At 55.6% G+C, this 18319-nt stretch overlaps 8 protein-coding genes across 8 annotated transcripts; 3 read left to right on the top strand and 5 right to left on the bottom strand.

Moving 5' to 3' along the window:
* Window positions 1-125: 125 nt before the first annotated feature.
* KRP23_6301 (2,3-bisphosphoglycerate-independent phosphoglycerate mutase) lies at window positions 126-3308 on the bottom strand (the record flags this gene model as incomplete). The annotated part of the gene is made up of 8 exons (XM_067891476.1): window positions 126-936; window positions 1003-1320; window positions 1392-1488; window positions 1560-1684; window positions 2681-2749; window positions 2831-2989; window positions 3061-3138; window positions 3253-3308. 8 exons carry the CDS (start codon window positions 3306-3308, stop codon window positions 126-128), a joined length of 1713 nt encoding a protein of 570 aa, XP_067745828.1.
* A 259-nt stretch (window positions 3309-3567) lies between these two features.
* KRP23_6300 (Golgi SNAP receptor complex member 1) lies at window positions 3568-4691 on the bottom strand (the record flags this gene model as incomplete). The annotated part of the gene is made up of 5 exons (XM_067891474.1): window positions 3568-3883; window positions 4096-4142; window positions 4215-4340; window positions 4421-4488; window positions 4550-4691. 5 exons carry the CDS (start codon window positions 4689-4691, stop codon window positions 3568-3570), a joined length of 699 nt encoding a protein of 232 aa, XP_067745827.1.
* Window positions 4692-4777: 86 nt separating this feature from the next.
* On the top strand, window positions 4778-11902 carry KRP23_6299 (HEAT repeat-containing protein 5B; the record flags this gene model as incomplete). The annotated part of the gene is made up of 1 exon (XM_067891473.1): window positions 4778-11902. The coding sequence occupies one exon, from the start codon at window positions 4778-4780 to the stop codon at window positions 11900-11902; it is 7125 nt and encodes a 2374-aa protein (XP_067745826.1).
* A 199-nt stretch (window positions 11903-12101) lies between these two features.
* Window positions 12102-13389, bottom strand: KRP23_6298 (uncharacterized protein; the record flags this gene model as incomplete). Its single annotated transcript, XM_067891472.1, has 3 exons — window positions 12102-12203; window positions 12272-12390; window positions 12462-13389. The coding sequence occupies 3 exons, from the start codon at window positions 13387-13389 to the stop codon at window positions 12102-12104; spliced, it is 1149 nt and encodes a 382-aa protein (XP_067745825.1).
* A 207-nt stretch (window positions 13390-13596) lies between these two features.
* KRP23_6297 (uncharacterized protein) lies at window positions 13597-14435 on the bottom strand (the record flags this gene model as incomplete). Its single annotated transcript, XM_067891471.1, has 4 exons — window positions 13597-13686; window positions 13751-13979; window positions 14049-14159; window positions 14245-14435. 4 exons carry the CDS (start codon window positions 14433-14435, stop codon window positions 13597-13599), a joined length of 621 nt encoding a protein of 206 aa, XP_067745824.1.
* Window positions 14436-14579: 144 nt separating this feature from the next.
* Window positions 14580-14846, top strand: KRP23_6296 (Mitochondrial import inner membrane translocase subunit Tim9; the record flags this gene model as incomplete). Its single annotated transcript, XM_067891470.1, has 1 exon — window positions 14580-14846. The coding sequence occupies one exon, from the start codon at window positions 14580-14582 to the stop codon at window positions 14844-14846; it is 267 nt and encodes an 88-aa protein (XP_067745823.1).
* Window positions 14847-15127: 281 nt separating this feature from the next.
* KRP23_6295 (uncharacterized protein) lies at window positions 15128-15988 on the top strand (the record flags this gene model as incomplete). Its single annotated transcript, XM_067891469.1, has 1 exon — window positions 15128-15988. One exon carries the CDS (start codon window positions 15128-15130, stop codon window positions 15986-15988), a length of 861 nt encoding a protein of 286 aa, XP_067745822.1.
* Window positions 15989-16462: 474 nt separating this feature from the next.
* On the bottom strand, window positions 16463-17428 carry KRP23_6294 (uncharacterized protein; the record flags this gene model as incomplete). Its single annotated transcript, XM_067891468.1, has 1 exon — window positions 16463-17428. One exon carries the CDS (start codon window positions 17426-17428, stop codon window positions 16463-16465), a length of 966 nt encoding a protein of 321 aa, XP_067745821.1.
* Window positions 17429-18319: the final 891 nt, after the last annotated feature.

The raw sequence follows: 18319 nt of genomic DNA, 5'->3' as shown, positions 1-18319 counted from the left end.
GCTCTATGGTTGTTTGAACTCCCGTTGCAATATTCTACTATAACTTGCGTTCAACAGCGATTTTGTTTATCAACTCTCATACGGATTCACGTCTACCACGAGTTTTTGCAAGCTCCATCTGCAAACTATAGTTCGTATTCGCGAAAGCCCTTGACGAGCTTCATTACCTGATCACCAGCAAAACGACCAAGTGCACCGCGTGCCACAGACAGTTCTGAGAACCGCGTTACGCCGTCCGTCAATGAGCCAGGTGACGAGTTGTTGGCACCAGCCACACCCTCAGCATCTTCGAAGTGCTGCAACCTCTCGTACGCAGTCTCGGCACGAGCAATAGCGAAAGGCACGGGCTCAAATGTATGGTCTCCATACTTTACTGGCGTGGTGTGGTCACCCGTAACGACAATGGTCACCTCGTTGTCTTCCTCTCCGCACTGAGCATGGATACCCTCCAGCAGCAGGGCGATCATCTCGTCCGCGCGTTCGATAAAATGCACTTTCTTGGCCACGTCACGGTCATGGCCGGCGTCGTCCACTGCCTTGACGTGAACAAAGCCAAAGTCAAACTCGCCGCCATGCAACAACTCCAACGCGGTCTCAGCCTTCGAGAGCAAGTTCGTGTGGTAGTCTCCAGTGGCGCCCGGAGCAGTAGCGATTTCAAAACCCAGTGACATGCCCAGACCAGCGATGATGCACGTTGGGGCAATCATGAATGGGGTAAGTCCATGCATCTCAGTGAACGTCGGCACATCAATCCGTTCGCCGGGACCACGCAGCAAAACCACATTTGCAGGCGGCTTACTCTCTGCTTCACGAGCCTTGTTGATCGGGTGTTCCGACAGTCGCTTATGAATTTCATCGGAAACCGCGTTCAGCACCGTGCTCGAGTACGCAGCCTCAGGCGTGTCGTTCAGCGGCTCTGACTTAACCAGCGATAAGCTGCACAGAGAGAAATAGGTTAGTATCAGGCATTGGCCATACTAATTCTCCATCTTTAAGACGTACTGGTCTTTCAGCGGGTCAGTGCCTGTTATTTTATCACAGAGTTGAGGGCCCTTGAAAACAATGCCACAGCGGTGTTCCGTGGCATATTTCGTAGCCACAACCAGGCCCGGAAACTCTGGAAGCGTCAGCCCATTCAGAAAGCTGCAAAGATCAATGCCCCACGACGGGAAGTTGCGATCCACACGACGTCTCTCCACAATGAGCTGCCCGTCCTCATTCTCCTCGACGGTCGCGAAGTTGCATTTGAAGGCGACGTCGCCCTTGTTCATCGGCAATCCAGCACCCATGGCTTCAAAAGAACCGCGACCACGGTAGTGACTGCAAGTATAGTACTGAGGTTAGCAGAGCAATACCCGCATCCCACAAACTCGTCAATTAGCGCCACGAACACGACGGGATTGTAGCCCAGAATGGACATGTGGGCGGTGTCGCTGCCGCACGCGTGTCCAGGCTCCACGGGGTCCATGAGCCCCGTCAGACCGCCATCTACAGCGTTGAATCAGAGCAAAATATCGTTTGAAATGGTCATTTAACGTCTGATATGGGTGACAGCTTACGGGCGATGGCGTCCATGGCGGGGGTTTGCGCCGTCTCCAGCGGCGTCTGCTGGTCCAGCTCTTGCAGCGACACGTCGGCCAGCCCGTCGATCAACACGAACACCACGGATCTCTTCTTCATGGCGCTGACGTACGTCGAGGCAGCAGCTCCCCTCGTATCCAAAATTCGTACCTAAAAACGGATCTGAGATGATGTATTGGATCAAGTTTCCATAATTGTAAATTTGCATAATCATAATTTGAGAATTTAGGTGGTCGAAAGTGTCCTCGCCTGCGACTTTAGTGATTGACCCATTGCTACCTTGCTGGCAATGAGCTTGGTTACGTGTGGTGGCTTATGCATGGAAACAGGAAGCGAGTCGAGGAGGTCTACCTTTGGGCTGCTGCAACGGTTGGTCATGACGAAGCAAAGCACGCCTGGACAGGATACCGAAATACCTGGCTGGAGTCGTAGTAGTAGGTCTTTATCTTCCTCTTCATCTTGGACAAGCAGTTGCAGTTGGTACCCAGTCTTCTTTGTTTTTATTTGCGTTTGTATCTTTGTGCTTGAGTCTTCACCATCTTCAGACTTCTGTTCTTGTGTCTGACTGTCTTGCAACCTGGCATTCGGTAGAGGCACATGCACCAGCAAACAATCGCACACGAGTGCGAAGCAGACGGAAGGAAATCAAAGCAAGATGCAGTGCAGTTCCGTGCAGTTGCGTCGATGTCGGGTCGCTTGGTTGATCGGCGATGCTTTGGTGACAGGGGGTTACGAGCCGCAACTCGCCGGCACGACAAGCCAAGCATCTCTGCAAACCTAGTCCCGACGAGGAGAGCCTGAAGGCGAGCGGCGGCCTTCATCCCGTCGGGGAGACATCGACACCGAGCGGCCCTTGGAACGGCGTGGCGACGGAGCAGACGGCGAAGCCGAACGGCGAGGCGAGGCGGAGGCACGGGGAGACGCCGATCGGCGGGGCGACAGAGAACGCGAACGGGCCGCTGGTGACGCTGACTGACGCGCAGGCGAACGGCCGCGAGAACCCGAGCGCGAACGGGAGCGCGATTGTCCCTTCACAGGAGAGCGCGAACGCGAAGAGCGACGAGCCGGGGCCCGGCGGTCACGAGATCGAGAGCGGGACCGGCCACGCGGCGCGCGGCGGCGCGGCGATCTCGAGCGCGAGCGACGTCCACCTTCACGTTTCTCCGTCCTGCATATATCAAGCATAACAGCACCCTGTAAATCCAACAAACCTGGCAGCAGTTAAAGTCTGGTCTGGCAGGACACGCACCTTTCGCGATCGCGCATCTGGTCCGTTGACTTACGACGCTCCTGGGCAAATACCACGCGGATGTCGCGGCCGTCAATGCGCACACCATCCAAGCTGCGGCGCGCGTCGTCCGCTTCGCGCTCGCTGCGGAACTCCACGAACGCAAAGCCCTTGGGCTCCCTGTAAAAAGTGGTCACAGCTCTGTCAGCTTCTATCTCCGTCTCTGCAATGCTCTAGCGACTGCCACGTACTTGGTGTAGAAGTCCTTGGGGATGTAGACGTCACGCACTTCGCCGTAGCGCTCAAACTCCTTGCGAATGTCCTCCGGTCTGCAGAGCCAAAGCAACAGCTCAATTAGTCAATTTCTGGTCGCCGCACGGAGCCAATTCCACCGGGAATTGCATGCAACTGAAGCGGAGAGAGTGCGCAAGACGGCGACGTACCTCAGTCGGCGGCTGATGTTGCGCACCAGCAGCGAGATTCCTCCGCGGTCGCCCATGCTTGTCCGGTCGGTTGGTGGTTGGTCTGTCGCTTTGGCTCGGGCGTTTTCCAGTATGGAGACCTCGCCAACCATTTTTGGCTCGGCACATCTTAAGACCAATTTTGACCAATGTCACGTGTTTACCAATTTTATGGCTAATTAATAGCTTTTCATTGGAAGAAAAGATTTCCGGTGCAAAACAATATGTGACGTGTGCAAGATGGCAATTCGATACGCAAAGTGGTGCTGCCACGGGGGCAGCGTCCGGGCAATAGCATTAGATTTTAGAGAGAACGACCCACCAGAGCGTGAAGCAAATGCACCCGGCGATCACGAGCGCCAAGATGGTGTTATTGCGCATCTTCTTGCGGCGGATCTGCTCCACGAGCGTGTTGATGCCGGCGAACGAGCCGCCCAGCGTCGCCACCTTGCCGTGCGACGACGTGAACTGCCGGCGCTGATTCTCCAGAGCATTCTTGGTCGCCATCGCCTGCTCAATGATGCTGCTGGTCATGGAGCGCGACGAGTCCACGGCGCGGCGCTCGTTCAGCAGCGAGTCCATCTCCACATCGTCCGAGTGTCCGTTGTGCGTTCTGGCATGTTGCAACCAGTCCGAACAATCACAACGAAGCAGTAGCACAGTTAGAAATGCTGCCCAAGAGCGCAGCCAAGGGAACTGTCAGCTGCTGCATCAAAAGCTAGCACTGCGTTCTTGAACAACGTTCAAACGTATGATGCAGCAGTTGACTGCTTTGAAGAACATGAACAGTTCTTCAAAGCTAATAACACACATTACAAAACGCACCTGTTGCCAAACAGCTTCTGCGCGTCACGCTTCTCCTGCAACACGCTCTGTACAACAAACCAACGTCATAAGCAACAGCTCCAAACTCCAGGCGACACACCCAGCAAGATCTTCCTCACCAGCGACCGACGGAACTCCGTATTGAAGTCAAAATACAGTTCACGATAGCGCTGCAGCATGGCGTCTTGCGTCTTCACCGACGTCTTGTTCACCACCGCATTCATCTCGTCAATCGTATCCGACAGCTACACACAACAGCCCAACCGGCAAGATCGTCAGCATCACACCACAATGCACCATTCCACCAACGCCACAATGCACCTACCGCTGCCAGTGCATTCTCAATATCCACAGCCAGCTCCCTCTCATCCGCCGTCTCCTCCGGTGGGTTCTCTATTCCACACAACAGCGTCAACACCTCATCCATGTCGTTTTCTCTCCTCCTTCCTCGCACCTTCGTCGTATGCCGCCGCGGCGCTGCGCGCCTGGGCCCTACTGACCGCCGTATACGCAGCTACCTTGTCCTCTAGCGTGCGCTCCGCCGCGCGCGCGCTACTGCGCAGGTCCTCCCACGAGCGCGTCGTCTGCATCATCATCTCGCCCTTCTCTTGTTTTCAGTATACTCGTCCGAATTATACCTCCGGGGTCACAATCCAATCCACGCGGCAGATAACAAGGAGAGATGAAGGGTGCGGCGCGCAGGCTCGCGGCCGCCGTGGAGGCCATGCGCGTCGGCGGAGGCTCCGACCAGACGCAGCAACGTGAGCTTGTGCAGGCGCTCGTGGCGCTGCAGCGTCTGTGGAAGCCGCAGTTGCTGGCAAGTGCATCGCCGCCCAAGAAGCGCAGCGCCAAGAGCAACGCAGCGCTGTTCCAGCTGCTGTTGGCCGCGCTGGTCGTGTACAATGGCGGCCACACGGGAAACTTAAACACGGCCGGCGGTGCGGGCGTGACGCTGTCCGCGTCGACGTCCGAGAGCGTGCACCGCCTCGTGTGCGAGCTGCTGGTGCGCGCCTTCGACTTCTCGGTCGTGTCGGCTGTCAACGACACGCTGGCGGCCAAGAATTCGCCGTTGTACGTCAAGGTGTCGCTGGTTATGGTGGTTTGCCGCCTGCCCGTGCACGAGGCACTGCAGTTCCTACCGGACGCGGTGGCGCTGGCCAACAAGAATATCCGCGCGGCGGACTACTACCTGAAGCAGTGCCTTATTGAGAGCGTGGCACACGCGCTGCAAGGAGAGTCGAGAAGACTCGCGCCCTTCCACGCCGACGCGCTCAAGATCGTGAGCAAGAGCTGCCAAGACAAGGCGCCCGAGGTGCGGATCGCAGCTGCAAAGTTGTTGCAAGTTGTGGCGGAGCGCACGTCGGTGGCTACGTCGGCGGGGGGTGCTGGAGGAAATCAAGGCGGAGGCGGCAACGGAAGTGGGGCTGGGCCTAGCAGCGGCGGAGCTGCTACTGGAGCGGGAAATGGAGGAGGCAGCTTCACCGCTGCAAATGGCGTTTCTTTGGATGCTATTTTACAGATTACTGCAAAGGGTATGGACGATGCTTCACCTGAAGCAAGGAGGGTGTATTCGGTGGTGGTGGGCACGGTCCTCGCCAAATACGCGACGTCGTCTGGAGAAGCAGAAATTCAGGTAGGCGACAACAATGGAGGGGGCGTGGGCTCTTCAAGAAGCAACGAGGAGGATGCTGGTGGACGAGCCTCGATCGATCAGGATACTGCGCCATCAAGTGGAGGAGGATCTGGCAAGGCCAAATCGGGCTTCAAGCTACACGTTCCCGGAATGACTACGATCAACTTGCCGTCATCACTTTCTCGACGGAAAGCAGCTACGGTGAATTTCTCAACCATCGCGAACGTGGTTCTTTACTTCAAAGACATGGTGACCACCAAGTATCTATCTACTAACCCGAACCAAAGCCATGGAGGAATTCTTGCCTCGTTCTCGATTGCCCTGTGCGGCATGTTTGAGCGCCTCCCACCTGACGCAATCGCTGAACCGCAGCTTCGCGAGGTCTTGGATGCAATTCTCGCTATCCTTGATCATCCATTCGCTCTTGGAGATTTGACCCGAGCGCGCAACGCTGTGGGTTTTGTGCTGCGCTATGGACTCAATGGGTGCCTCACAGAGCGTCAGCAAGATGTGCTACTAGGTGCATATTTGCAGAAGCTGAAAGATGAGGCTCAGGCAGTTGAACCGAACCACCACAAGATATTGTCTACCTTGGTGGAGCTGAGTCACATGTTCCATTCGATGGGCGAGGCTTGTGTTAGCCATGCACGCGACGCTAGTGATCTACTCCAAGGTCTTCTTAGTCACGAAAAGCAAAGTGTTCGCTTCCAAGCTGCTGTTGCGCTGTCTTCGCTTGTCACGGCAATTCCGTATCGGCTAAAGACCGTATTGACAAGCTGTCTTCAGGGTCTTCGGGATACTGCCGAGTATCTGATGCGTGGTGGCTCGGATTTGGAAGAAATGAGAAATTCAGAGGCTGACAAGACAGACGATGGTCAAGAAGAGGGCAACGATGTACAAAGCAAGACCCACTTGTATGCGATTCAAGGTAGATCCGCGGCAATCGCTCATATTCTTCGCGCCATCAAGCTTGATGCTAAGGGAGGGTTATCCCAAGCGGCTATGGACGATATCTACTCCATTTCTGAAGAGCTCGTCGAAAGCCAGTTCCTCAGCGAATGCGCTGATAGTATCTGGCTCACTTGCACTCGTGCAGGTTGGACTTTGGTGGGAAGTCTTGTGGCTATGGACGATAAGCAGTGGATAAAGGCTAATCTGGAAAAGCTCCTGAATCTGTGGCTAAAATCCAGTGTGATGCACAGTCGCGAATCATCCCTCGAGCTTCTGCGCATTGAAGCTGCTGTGATTGCTCTGAACAGCCTCCTATCCAATTCTCAGGGTATCGCAGTAGACCCTGACAACAATGTCTACCTTCTTGCAAGCCACGTGCTGCACGTATATTTGACGGCAACGCAGGACACCCTCAGCCACCCACTTAAACGGCGCGGCCAAATCGCTCGGTATCGTCTGATGGGGTGGATCGTCAACTGCTTTTCAATGCTTCCACCGATATTCAGCGATTCGTACATCGTACTTTTGGATTTAATTGCTGAGTTCACAACGGCCCAGGCGCTCACAAACCTCAGGCATTCATCGTTGGTCCCGGCGAAATCAACGTACTTGCTAAGTGTGCTTTCCCCGGAGGATAGCGCACTCGACATGGTGACCCTCTCGAGGTTGGTGGCGGGGGATAATCCATCACCGCTGTACTCAAGAGAGCTCAATCACGCGCTAGGATTGCAACAACGGGAAAACGCTTTGACGGATACTGAACTCGAAGTGCAATACCTTGACACGTTTTGGAGATCAATCAGCGAACGAGAAGTTGAGGATGGTGTACGCAGACGAGGAGTTTGCAGCCCGTTCACGTACGTTCGACTCGTGGATGCAAGTGTGCTTTTGTTTGGTCGACTTTTCCACAGTATCCCAGAAGATCTGCAACTGCGGTGCTTACAGCACTACGCAGGAGCCTTGACTGATGTCCGAGTTGAGTGTGAAGTCAATGTGTGCGCGTTGCTATTTGCTGTGATTGCTGAAGCGAGGCGTCTCGAAAAATCTGGTACCGCACCAACTCCAACAGCATCGCTTTCTGCAACGTCGTGGCCTCTTCAAATGCAAACGATGTTGTGTGAAATGATTTCAAGTGAAAATGCAGAGGTTCGTCGTGGTGCAGGCGAGGCATTGGGGACGCTGGCACTGCTGCTTGGAGAAGATCATTGCAAGGCGCTCATTATCGAATTGGAGAAACGATTGGTGGTGGATAAACTTCCTCAAGGAGCTTCTAACGTCACATACGGCTCCAATGCTGATCTAGATGTTTCTGTTTTATCAGCCGGTGCAGCTTTTGCTCTAGCATGTATTAAACGAGTGTGTGGTTCACGCATCTCAATCGACACAGGACTCATTTTCCGATTTGCAGGTGAGTGTTCGCAACCGCTGCGCACATGGATCTTACATTCATGGAGCATTATTCTGGAATCCGTTAATTCAACGGGAGGGGACTACGAGCAGTTTGTGAGCTCGACATTTTCTCTCTTGGAAGCACATGTGCTGGCAGGCTTTGTCTATTCCAAGGTGAACAAGCGTGGACTACGGTGGCAAATAAGCACAAAAGTAGCGTTGGGGCGGATTATTAACGAGGTGGTAGCGACGCTCGGTCCGGAGCTTGGTGGTTCTAGCGATCGTTTGAACGATTTCTACTCTTACTGGATGCTTCTTCGTCAGGATGGCGACGCTCGTGTTGAATTGGAGTTCTTGAAGTTTCTGGAGCAAGTAGTCGTGTTTGCACCGTCTCGCTTTCAGTCTGCAGATTTAAATTATATTCTGCGTATCGTGTCTGATACCGCTTTATTGAGCTCGGCAACCCCAGCATCGCTGGCATCGCAACACTCAGGCTCTCCAATTTTGTCGCCGCCGTCTGGACCTGGACCCTCTTTGGCTACGTTGAGCGCCTACGGAGATTCCTTCGAGCAGAATGGTCTCGTCAATGTGGGGGTCTTTACAAATGGGTGGAGCCGAAGTATCCTTCAGAATGTTGGTCTGTCTTGCATTCGCACGCTGGTAGAAAGGGATCCGACATTGATTCGACGTCAAAATCTGTTTTGCCTCCTGTTTTCGGCACTTCACGTGGAGTACAACGAGTTGTTGTGGGGTTATTTGCCTGGATTGCACGGCATGTGGGATGTGCTCTCTTTCTCTTTTGCTGATTCTACGACCATGCAACGGAATGGAATTGGCGCACTGCAGAGCACAGCCCTGGCACTACTTGACGTGGAAGGCAGAGATCACGAAGGTGCCGAACCATGTTTATGGGCTCTGCTGTGTCGTAGCATTGCCATTGGCGAATCCGCAAGCACATTTGCGGGGGCTGGTGGAGGGGAGCTCATGATGAGCCCAAAGGGAATGAACTCTGGTATTCAGGCAGCTGGAAACTCCGAGGCTGCAGGAGACGATGATTTGTCGGAGTGGTCCCCAACGCCAAATCTTGATCTGCCCAAGACTGACGCAAGCTCACTTGCATCTGCTGCAGCTGCCGCCCAAGTGGATACGTGGCGTGCTACAAAGGCAAGTGTGGGTGAACTCATTGCATTGATGCCCCCCCTTTCTCGTCAAGTACGCCACTTTGCGGTGGAATGTGTATTACGCGTTTTTGAGTTGATGGTGTCAATTCCACCATTGACGACTGGTGTGTATCAGACTAAGCAACTCCATTTTGATTTGGCTGCGGCTCGCCGGTATTTTTTTGAGGTGCTCTCTGCTGGAGCTGCGTTGCCAGTGTCCACCATTGGAAATTTCTTGTGCATGTATTTGGACGAGTTTGTCACTCTCGCTTGCCACGTGACGACGACGTCAGCCGAAGGAGACGAGCTTCTTATGTTCCAATGTGTTGGTGCTCGTTTGCTTAATGTGCTGGTCAAGAACTTTGCCTCTGCACGTGATCCAGAAGTTACCGCTGGGGATGCTTATTTGTTAGACCCGTACCGCGCTCAGCTTTCGTCTGCTACCCGCCATGCTCTCAAACAAGTGCAAGTCGAATCTTCGTTATCGGCCTCTGATAAAGAGAAGGATGAGGAACGATATTTCTACGCTCCGCTCCTTCTGGAGGCTCATGGTGTCGCTGGAGCCTGCGTCTCAGCTCATCTTATTCAAGATAAGGTGGGGTTGGGACGTATCCTGAGAGCAGTGGTGATGCCGGACTATGGCCACGCGCATTTCATTGGAGACGAACTCACGCGCATCTCCCTTTCGCTTGCAAACCTGGCATCTGTGGGAGAATTGCTAACGTCAAGTATCACTGAGGCGATCGCTAATAAGGATGCGCGCGATGACGAACGCCGAGCTATCGCAACTTCTCCACTAGTGAAAGCGATGACTAATGGCTTATCGGGGACCACCGAGTACTTGTTTAAGTGCTGGATGGATACAACATTCGCGTACGGTGTCGTGATGCAAGGTTGTCCACAGTGGGCGCAGTTGGGTGCAACTTCAAGCGTGTCGTTACTTTCTGACGAGGTGATGGTTATGCCAGCCTTACAAATACCGCTACCGCCCGTGGGGTCTGCTGCGAGTGCTCCGGCGGCTGCGTCAATGGCTTCGAAATCACTACGCACACTATACAAGCGGTACTGGCCAAAGATTGTCAATGCGATGGCAGCATTGGAAGTTTACATGCCAAACTCGGTGACCCTGGTCAACACAATTGATGGAAGCATTCCTAAATGGTCATCGGTGCTGTTGTCATGTGCGATTTTCCATGTCAACACGAACGCTCGCGATCGAATGGAGGACGATACGGAGCTACCGGCCGTTCTCCGCAGCATTCCGTTGCTACTGAGAGCTTCGGCTGAAAATCCGCTCAAAAAAAGTGGCCCTTCATCTAATAGTTTCCCGGTGCTTCTAACGACTGCACTGAATACTTTGATGCTCGCCAGTAAACGGTGCGCTGGCCCAGCTCAGATCGAGGCCCTGGAGGCTATTTTCTCGTGTCTATCGCGTGAAAATCTAGCATTTGCTCGGGAAATGTGCCGCTCGGCTGAGGATGGCGAGCATCTCAGTGCTGTACTTTTCGATGTCGTGGCGCAAGCGGGGTTGTGTCCTACCGAGGTGGTTTGCCAGCTTTGTGACGCAACCGAGCAAACTCGGCATGCTCGAGCGGTGAGTATCGGGAGCAAAGGTACAAAATCCCGCCGTAGTTCTGTTGCAAGTAGCGAGGATGCCAAGCACATGGTGGAGGTTGTGCAGCTCGCTACCACTGGTATTGTGCTGCTGCATACGACAGAAGAAGCTCGAAGCGGGGTGGTGCGCTCGGTAGCCTTGGTGCAGCAGGCCATTTGCTCTGTTGCTGGTGGGTACCATTCTCCTTCGGTAAAGGGAGCTGTGGCAAAGCTATGTCGCGCTTCCACTGAGTCAGTGCTTGCGCTGGCACGCACGCTTGAAGCAAATAACGACTCCAGCGACGAGGTGCTGACCGGTATCAAGTCAACCATAAGCAGTTCCTTCGAGTTCCTCGCCGAGTGGCTTAAGGAAGACATTCGTAGTGCCCCAGAGTTTGCTATGCAAATTGCGGCGAACTATGTTGCGAACTTTCCGGTGTGTCTCCAGGGTGATGCAGGGCGCTTCCACGCTGATGTTGCAGAAACAACCTCAGCAATATTGGAGCTCGCATCCGCGAAGGAAGATGATGAAGCTACGAATCAGCAACATGCCTCATATAATGCAGAGCTGTTGCGAGGCTTGCATGCAGTCGTGAAAAAGCTCGTCGATGTGCACCAGAACTCCATTGCGAATCGGTATCTGGTGTCGCTCGGTCCTTCTCTTGTGGAGATTGTCGGTACAGCAAACGGCTACCCAGGGACAGCCGCGGAACTTGCTGAGCTGGATGAGGCAGAGGGGCTTCTTCGTCTGCTAACGTCGCAGCTAAACGACCACCATGGGGCCGCGTTTGTACACATGCTACTTCCTAGATTGGCAGAGGTGCTCAATCATCAAGCTCCATCTGCGACTGAAAATGTGATTCATGCGCAAGTCCCCAGCATCCTGGCACGGCTGCTTCTATGTTTTGCACAGACTCACGCAACAGCGTTCAAGGAAGCGGTGGCAGCCATGGTGCCTACATTGCGAGGCGTCCTAGAGAATGCGCTACGACTTGCTCTCACAGGCTCGGCGTCAGCCACGGGGTCACTCCAGTCATCGGCCCCTGCCGCTACCAAACTTGACCTGAGTCGGTTCGGTTAAACAATGACTCGATCCAGATCAAGAATGTTTCAATGTTTCAATGGATCCAAAAACAACAAATATATGTCCGTAGGTTAGTGCTACGTGCGCTAAGGAGCACCTTGAGTGCTCAGTGTGGTATGCATGGGGCAGTCTCCAAGTCGTCGAAGTTTCGTCGGTGGTCTTCGACATGACGCGATTAGATGTTCGTCGTATACACTCAAAGTGTCATCTCCGGACGCGAAGTCGTTGCAACGTCTTGGACTGCCAGTAGCTCCAGCAGGCTGAACAACACTGTGTGCACGAGGTCCATGCTGTACAACTGATAAAGAACACAAACTATCAAGTTAGCCCACGCAATTCAGCCTCCTCAGCTCATGCTAACCCCACCTCCACGCCTCCGTCCAGGTCAACAGCCAATTCTTGCATTTCAACTCGCTCGATCTCGTAGGTAGACAAGTCAAAAGGCAGCGCGTCAACGTACAGGCGCTCCGTCAACTCAATGAGCTCTAAAATGAACCATACCAGCACATACCAACATAAGTTCTTGCACACAATGCAGCTACGCGACCTCGCGTACCTGGAACATACGCGGACGGGCGATTGCCTCCCGGTCCGTCTTTAGTCTGCTCAAACAGTCGACGCAGCGTCGCCCAGGGCACCGTGAGTGTGTACGACCGCACGATGTCCTCTTTCTTTGTAGCACGGTACTTGAGCAGCAGCGGCGCTCGCGGCGGTTCCTGCGTCGCCATCGAACTATGCTCTCCTTCCTCTTCTATCTGGTTGTTCGTCTCCTGCTGGATCCTCTTCGGTCTCGGCTTCTGAGCTAGCAAACTAGCGACCACCCAGTTCCGCGCCAAGCGCTTCAAGTTGAGCTGCTGGATGTGCACCACATGAGTGCTCACGACGCATTGGAAGCGCCGCTGCAGCCAGGAGCAAACCCAGCGCAACAGTTCTTCGTGTCCTCGTAGCAGGAGCACCTGCTGTCTCTCGCGCCCTTTGCGCGGCGCTCGTTGCTCCTCCTCCTTGGGGAAGTAGAGCACAAAGCCGCCCGTGCGTTCGGGCGCGTTGGACTCCGCTGCTTTACTTGTCTTGGTGGCTCTGCTGCGGCGTCGGTCGCGCTCCTCTCGGATCTGGAAGGCCACGAACGTGTCCGTATTGCGGATGCTCACGCTGTAGCCGAGCTGTTGGCCGCACGCCCGCAGTGCCGCGGCGCGCAGCGTCTTGACTAGGTCGTGCGCGTAGTCACTGAGCTGCTCGCGCTGGAAGTGGAAGAGCGGCGATGCGCAGTGGAAGACCCAGCGGCGGTCCAGCAGCACTTGCTCCATGCTCACGCGCTCGCGTTCGCGGCGCGCTGCGGCCTGGCGGGGCGTCTCTTCCTGCGGTGCTTCGTCGCCGTCCTCGGGCACGCGCGTGTACTGCGACGGGCGCATGGGTGAGCTGTAGGCTGCGCGGAGCTTCTGCTGCTGCTGGGGCGTGACGCGCGGCTCTGGGCGCGAGTTGTCCATGGCGTCGTCCTGACTAATGGGGCAGCAGAGCGTCATGGTGTCGTAACGGTTTATGAAGGACGCGGTGATTGGGGTAAAATCGATTAGTAGAATTTTTGATAGTGGACGGCGTCGGTCAAGCTGCTGACGTCAGTGGAGAACCACCTAGCGTCTGTGACCTTAATTGCTCCGGAGGAACGCAGTGGACTGGACTAGACACGCGGTGGCTTACCCACCCGCCAGGAGGAGGAAGATGAGGATCACTACCAGCACCAGGATCGTGATGTACAGCTTGGTGTTGTTGCTTTGCTTGGCCACCTGGTCAAAGAGCGTGTCAACACGACTGCAACGTAACATCAAGCAGGATTCGTCAGCGACGTACCCGTGCGGCGCGCGCGGACTCCGACTCGAGGCCGTCCGTGACGCGGGACACATCGTCGTCCATCTCGTTCAGCAATCGCACGTGCAGATCCGTCTCGTCCTTCACCGTGAGACTGTAGTTGTGCAGGTTGGACACGCCCTGGCCGATCAAGTCGAGCTGCTGGTCCTGGTCCTTCATGATCTGGTTCTGCATGCTCAGCAGCCTCGCCGGCGCGTCGGCCGCCCCAGGACTGCAGCCAAAGAGAGAGAGAGAGATGAGCACCAAAGACAGTGCCAACTAGGAGTTCTACAGGCCGCACCTCACTGCAGCGCGTGAGGTCTTGCGGCTGTTGTACATCTCCAGGTCCTCCTTCTGGTCCTGCGCTAACTGGCCCAGCAGTCGCTCCCGCCGCTCGATCTCCTGCTGCGTCCTGCCCAGCAGCAACAGCACAACACCCAAATAGTGAGCCTTTATCCAGGAAGTGATGCCAATCCGACGTAGATTTTTTAGCGTACACGGAGGTGCTGGACGAGCGCTTGAGTTGGTCGAAGTCCCGTTTGAGACGCGAGACGCTCTGCTGCAACGCGAAGACGCTGGTGCCGATGGTCCCCGCATTTCCCGCGCGGATTTTGCTGGACAGCACCTGCTCCTGACCGCGCGCGCTCTCCAGCCGGTCCAGCCACGACGCCCACGCCGTCGCGCTCATAGTCGGAAGAAGGCTCGGAATCTGAGAAATCTTTCTAGCTTGTAGAGCGACCGTAAAGTCGAGATGTCTTTGAACAGGTTTCGCATTTAAGAGCATTGATGCGAGCCCACCCATTATTCAAGAGAGGCTCAGCAGACGACGACCATGAGCCAGCGGGAGTTCGAGCGCAAGATGGAGGAGCACATCGAGGAGATGCGCGTGACGCAGACGATCGCGTACTTCAGCCGCACAGTGGAGCTGTGCTTCTCGGACTGTGTGCACGCCTTCCGCAGCAAGAAGCTGGACGACAAGGAGACGTCCTGCGTCAACAACTGCGCCGAGAAGTTCCTGCGCCACACCATGCGCTCGTCCGTGCGTCTGCAGGAGAGCTACGCCGAGATCATGGAGCAGCAGCAGGAGCAGCAGAAGTAGAGCCAGAAAATCGCGGGCAGACCAGGCACGCGTTGATGCAGCTTTACTAAGACACCTAATCGAGACTCGCGCAACGGCGCTTCAAGCCCGCCTTTGCATTGAGTTTTGAGATCGCTGTTAAAGGGCATGTAACACTACCGCAGCTATGAAGCAGAAGTGGGCAAGGTGCTGTTGTGCCGACTGCGTACACCTTGCTGCTGCTGGTAGTATAGAGCACTAAAACCAAAATTATACATTTTATGCAAACTCCAGACCCAATTCGTGGTCAAAATCCCCAAAAAATGGCGTCGTCGTCCCCAAGCGACAAGCTGCGAACCTCGTCGGATGACGGTGACGCGACCGCGGCCCGGGGCTTCTCGAAGCGCGGCGACGGCTTCTCGGTGCAGGAGACGGAGGGCTTGCTGCAGGAGGTGCGCGACCGCTGGCAGGAGGGCTGGGAGGTGATCACCGAGGTGCACAACGCACAGTTCCCCGGCCACAAGCGCACGTCCGGATCGCTCAAGCGCAAATTCTCCAAGCTGTACCGCATGAAGGTGGACGGGGGCACCAAGGAGAAGCACGCACGTGCCGCGGCCCTGGCCAAGAAAGTACGCGAGGAGATGCGCGCCCAGCGGCGGGGCCTGGGCGTGCGCGGACTCAGCGAGGACCTCCCAGGGGGGACCGATGGCGTCCAGGACGTCCACGAGGAGCTCAGCGAAGTGGAGATAATCACGGCCCAGTCCACGCAGGGGCAGGCGCTAGTGGATGCTGCCACGGAGCACGATCTGGGGCAGTTGACGCAGGGGACGGGGCTGCGCGACGATGCGTGGCAGGCAGCTATTAACCGCTGGCCCATTGCTGGAGAGCGACTGCGCACCTTGCGGACTCAGATCGCGAGCAATGAGCCGGCATCGAGTCAGGACCTGGTGCAGACTGTGCTGTTGGTGCTGCTGGAGTCGCAGCACCAACGGGACTTGGAGCGGGAACAGGAGCGCGAGGATCGTCGGTTGGAAAAGCAGCGCTGGCTGGAAGAAATACGCGAGCAGCACCGCCGACACGAGCAGGAGCGTGTGGAGGATCGCCGCAGGAACGAACAGTTCATGCAGGTCATGACGACGGTCATGGCACAGCTTGCGCAACAGCAGCGAGGCGGCTTGAACTGAGCGTCACAAGTATGCTACTTATCTCGTTCATGTTGAGCGTTGATGGTTTCGGCACGCGGGACGTCCGTGTTGAGATGACGTTGAGTAATACTGAATATGCCTTATGATTCTTCGTTCAGTTGCGACTGCTACAATCAAAGCTTCAAGCTGCCATAGCAGGCAAGACTCACTTCAACAACTGGTGGGCTCAAATAGCATGGTTGTATGGCGAAGTGGTAGTTCCAAGTATTCGGCGAACACTCACAGCTGGAGCTAGAAGACAATGACCAACCGCGCAGGCAAAGTGGGCAAGACGTGGTGTGAACCTCTTTGATAATTGATTCGAACTCGATGCAATGGCGAGTGCGGTATTGTGCAACTCAATTCGCAGTCACCATACCTATTGGAAACGACTCAAGCGGACTATTTCAGCGTTTTCATCTCTGCGGCCTGAAGCGACAGATCATAATGGAAAACCAGAAAGCCAGGCCAAGGTTAACACTCCGAGTCTCGCTGCTGGGCCGCGCCATTCTTCCCGACAAGCATCATCATCATCTGCATGAACTGCTCGTGTCTGCGGCGGTTCTCGGCGCGCTCTTCGGCGCGTTCTTCGTTGCGGCGGCGCCTCGCCTCGCGCTCTTCGTCGCGTCGGCGATCCTCTTCCTGTCTCCGCTGTTCCGTCTCTTCCCGTCGGCGTTGCCGTTCCTCATCACGACGCGTTCGCTCTTCCTCGCGATCCAAGTCCCGCTGGTACTGCGAGCGGAGGACCACCTTAAGCACAGACGTGAGCAGGTCGTCGCTCGGAGCTGGCGTCGCCTCCGGTGGGAAAATAGCTGCCGGGTTCTGCCACTCCGGACTCTGACGCGGCGGCGTACGCGCTCGCGCGCGTTGAGCAGGAGCAGGTGAGGCAGCCGCCGGAGCTGAACCTGGAGCTGCAATTGGCGCTGCAGCGGGAGATGAAGCTGTGATAGTGGGCGTGGTAGCAGCCACCTCGGATGCAGTGTCCACCCAGCTGTGTTCGGACTCGGTGGCTCCGTCCTGACCTCTCTCCTCACTCTGCGGCGGCTGGAACGAGGTCTCATTGGGCTCCATTTGATCGCCATCGACGCTGGGCACTGCTCCAGGAGCGGGCGGGACGCCCTCGATCATCTCCTTGTGCACCACATGGGCGAAGGTGATGGCCTGGTGGTTCTTGGCGCCGCGCGGCGGGATGCTGGACCTGTAGAGCCGCGAAAACTTTTTCTTCAGCGAGTCGGCCGAGCGGTTGTGCTTGGAAAACTGCTGGTTGTGCAGCTGCGCGACGACGTCCCAGCCTTCGCGCCAGCGCGCGCGCACCAGCTGCAGAAGGCCCATGGACTCAGCCTCCGTGAAGCCGTCCCCGCGGCGCTGCACGTGCAGTCCGACACGCCGCTTCACCTCGGAGCTCTCCATCGCGTCCGGCGGGGAAAAGCGCGCGGCCATTTTTTTGAGGGGGACCAAAGAAATTTTGGGTGGATCAAAACTGAACCGAATTAGGTCCAGCAATACCGTACTTAGTGGCAATATATCCAAGTTGAGGCAGCAAAACGGCCAGTTGAGAGACAACTAGTTGCCAGCAGACAGACTTGCGATCTTGCCCAGGATGCGTGCCATATCCTCCCATTGTGGTGGCTGGTTCAAACACGCAGTCAGCCGGTCATGGCGCAGCAACACTGTGGGTACCACGCCCTCGTCGTCGTACTCGATCTTGACAAAAGTCCACTCGAGTGGCTGCGCGGATCGTATTACGTTTGTGTCATGCAGGCGAAGGATGTGGAGAGAGACGAGTGCGCAATGAATTACCATTGGGACTGCGATGAGGAGGAGGCCCACGAGCAGTAAAATATGCAGCCTGGACTGGCACAGGTGGTGGTGGCAATGGAGATCGTTAAGACGCATTTGCCGAGGAGTGTGAGTACGTGTGATGTCCCCCATACAGCGATTGACTGTGTGATGGTTGGCATCCAGCAAGGCTTTTCTGCAGTCACCGTTGATATCTCCGGGTCGATGGAGTCACTACGTGAGACCATCGCAAAAGAATAAGACCCCGAACGAAGGCATTCAAGTGTTTCTAGCAAAAGGGCTAGACAACGAGTGGATCTGCTATGGCGTCGGCAGTTCGGATGATCGGCGTGTACTTCAGAGAGAATATAATAAACCACGGAGAGTATTGGCCACGTGATGAGAAGCGAAGCCGAGATACAAGACGCGTGCGTGCTCGTAGGAGCACCGCACAGAAACAACATCCAAATGTTAATAACCAGTCCAGGTATTGCCGCCGCAATCGACACTGGCGGCCACTGCTTTCGAGATTGAACCGACCAAACGACTTGC

This window comes from Phytophthora ramorum (assembly GCF_020800215.1).
Source record: "Phytophthora ramorum isolate Pr-102 chromosome Unknown Phyram_PR-102_s0005, whole genome shotgun sequence".
NCBI classification, from domain to species: Eukaryota; Oomycota; class Peronosporomycetes; order Peronosporales; family Peronosporaceae; genus Phytophthora; species Phytophthora ramorum.
This window is presented reverse-complemented; position numbering and strand designations above follow the sequence as displayed.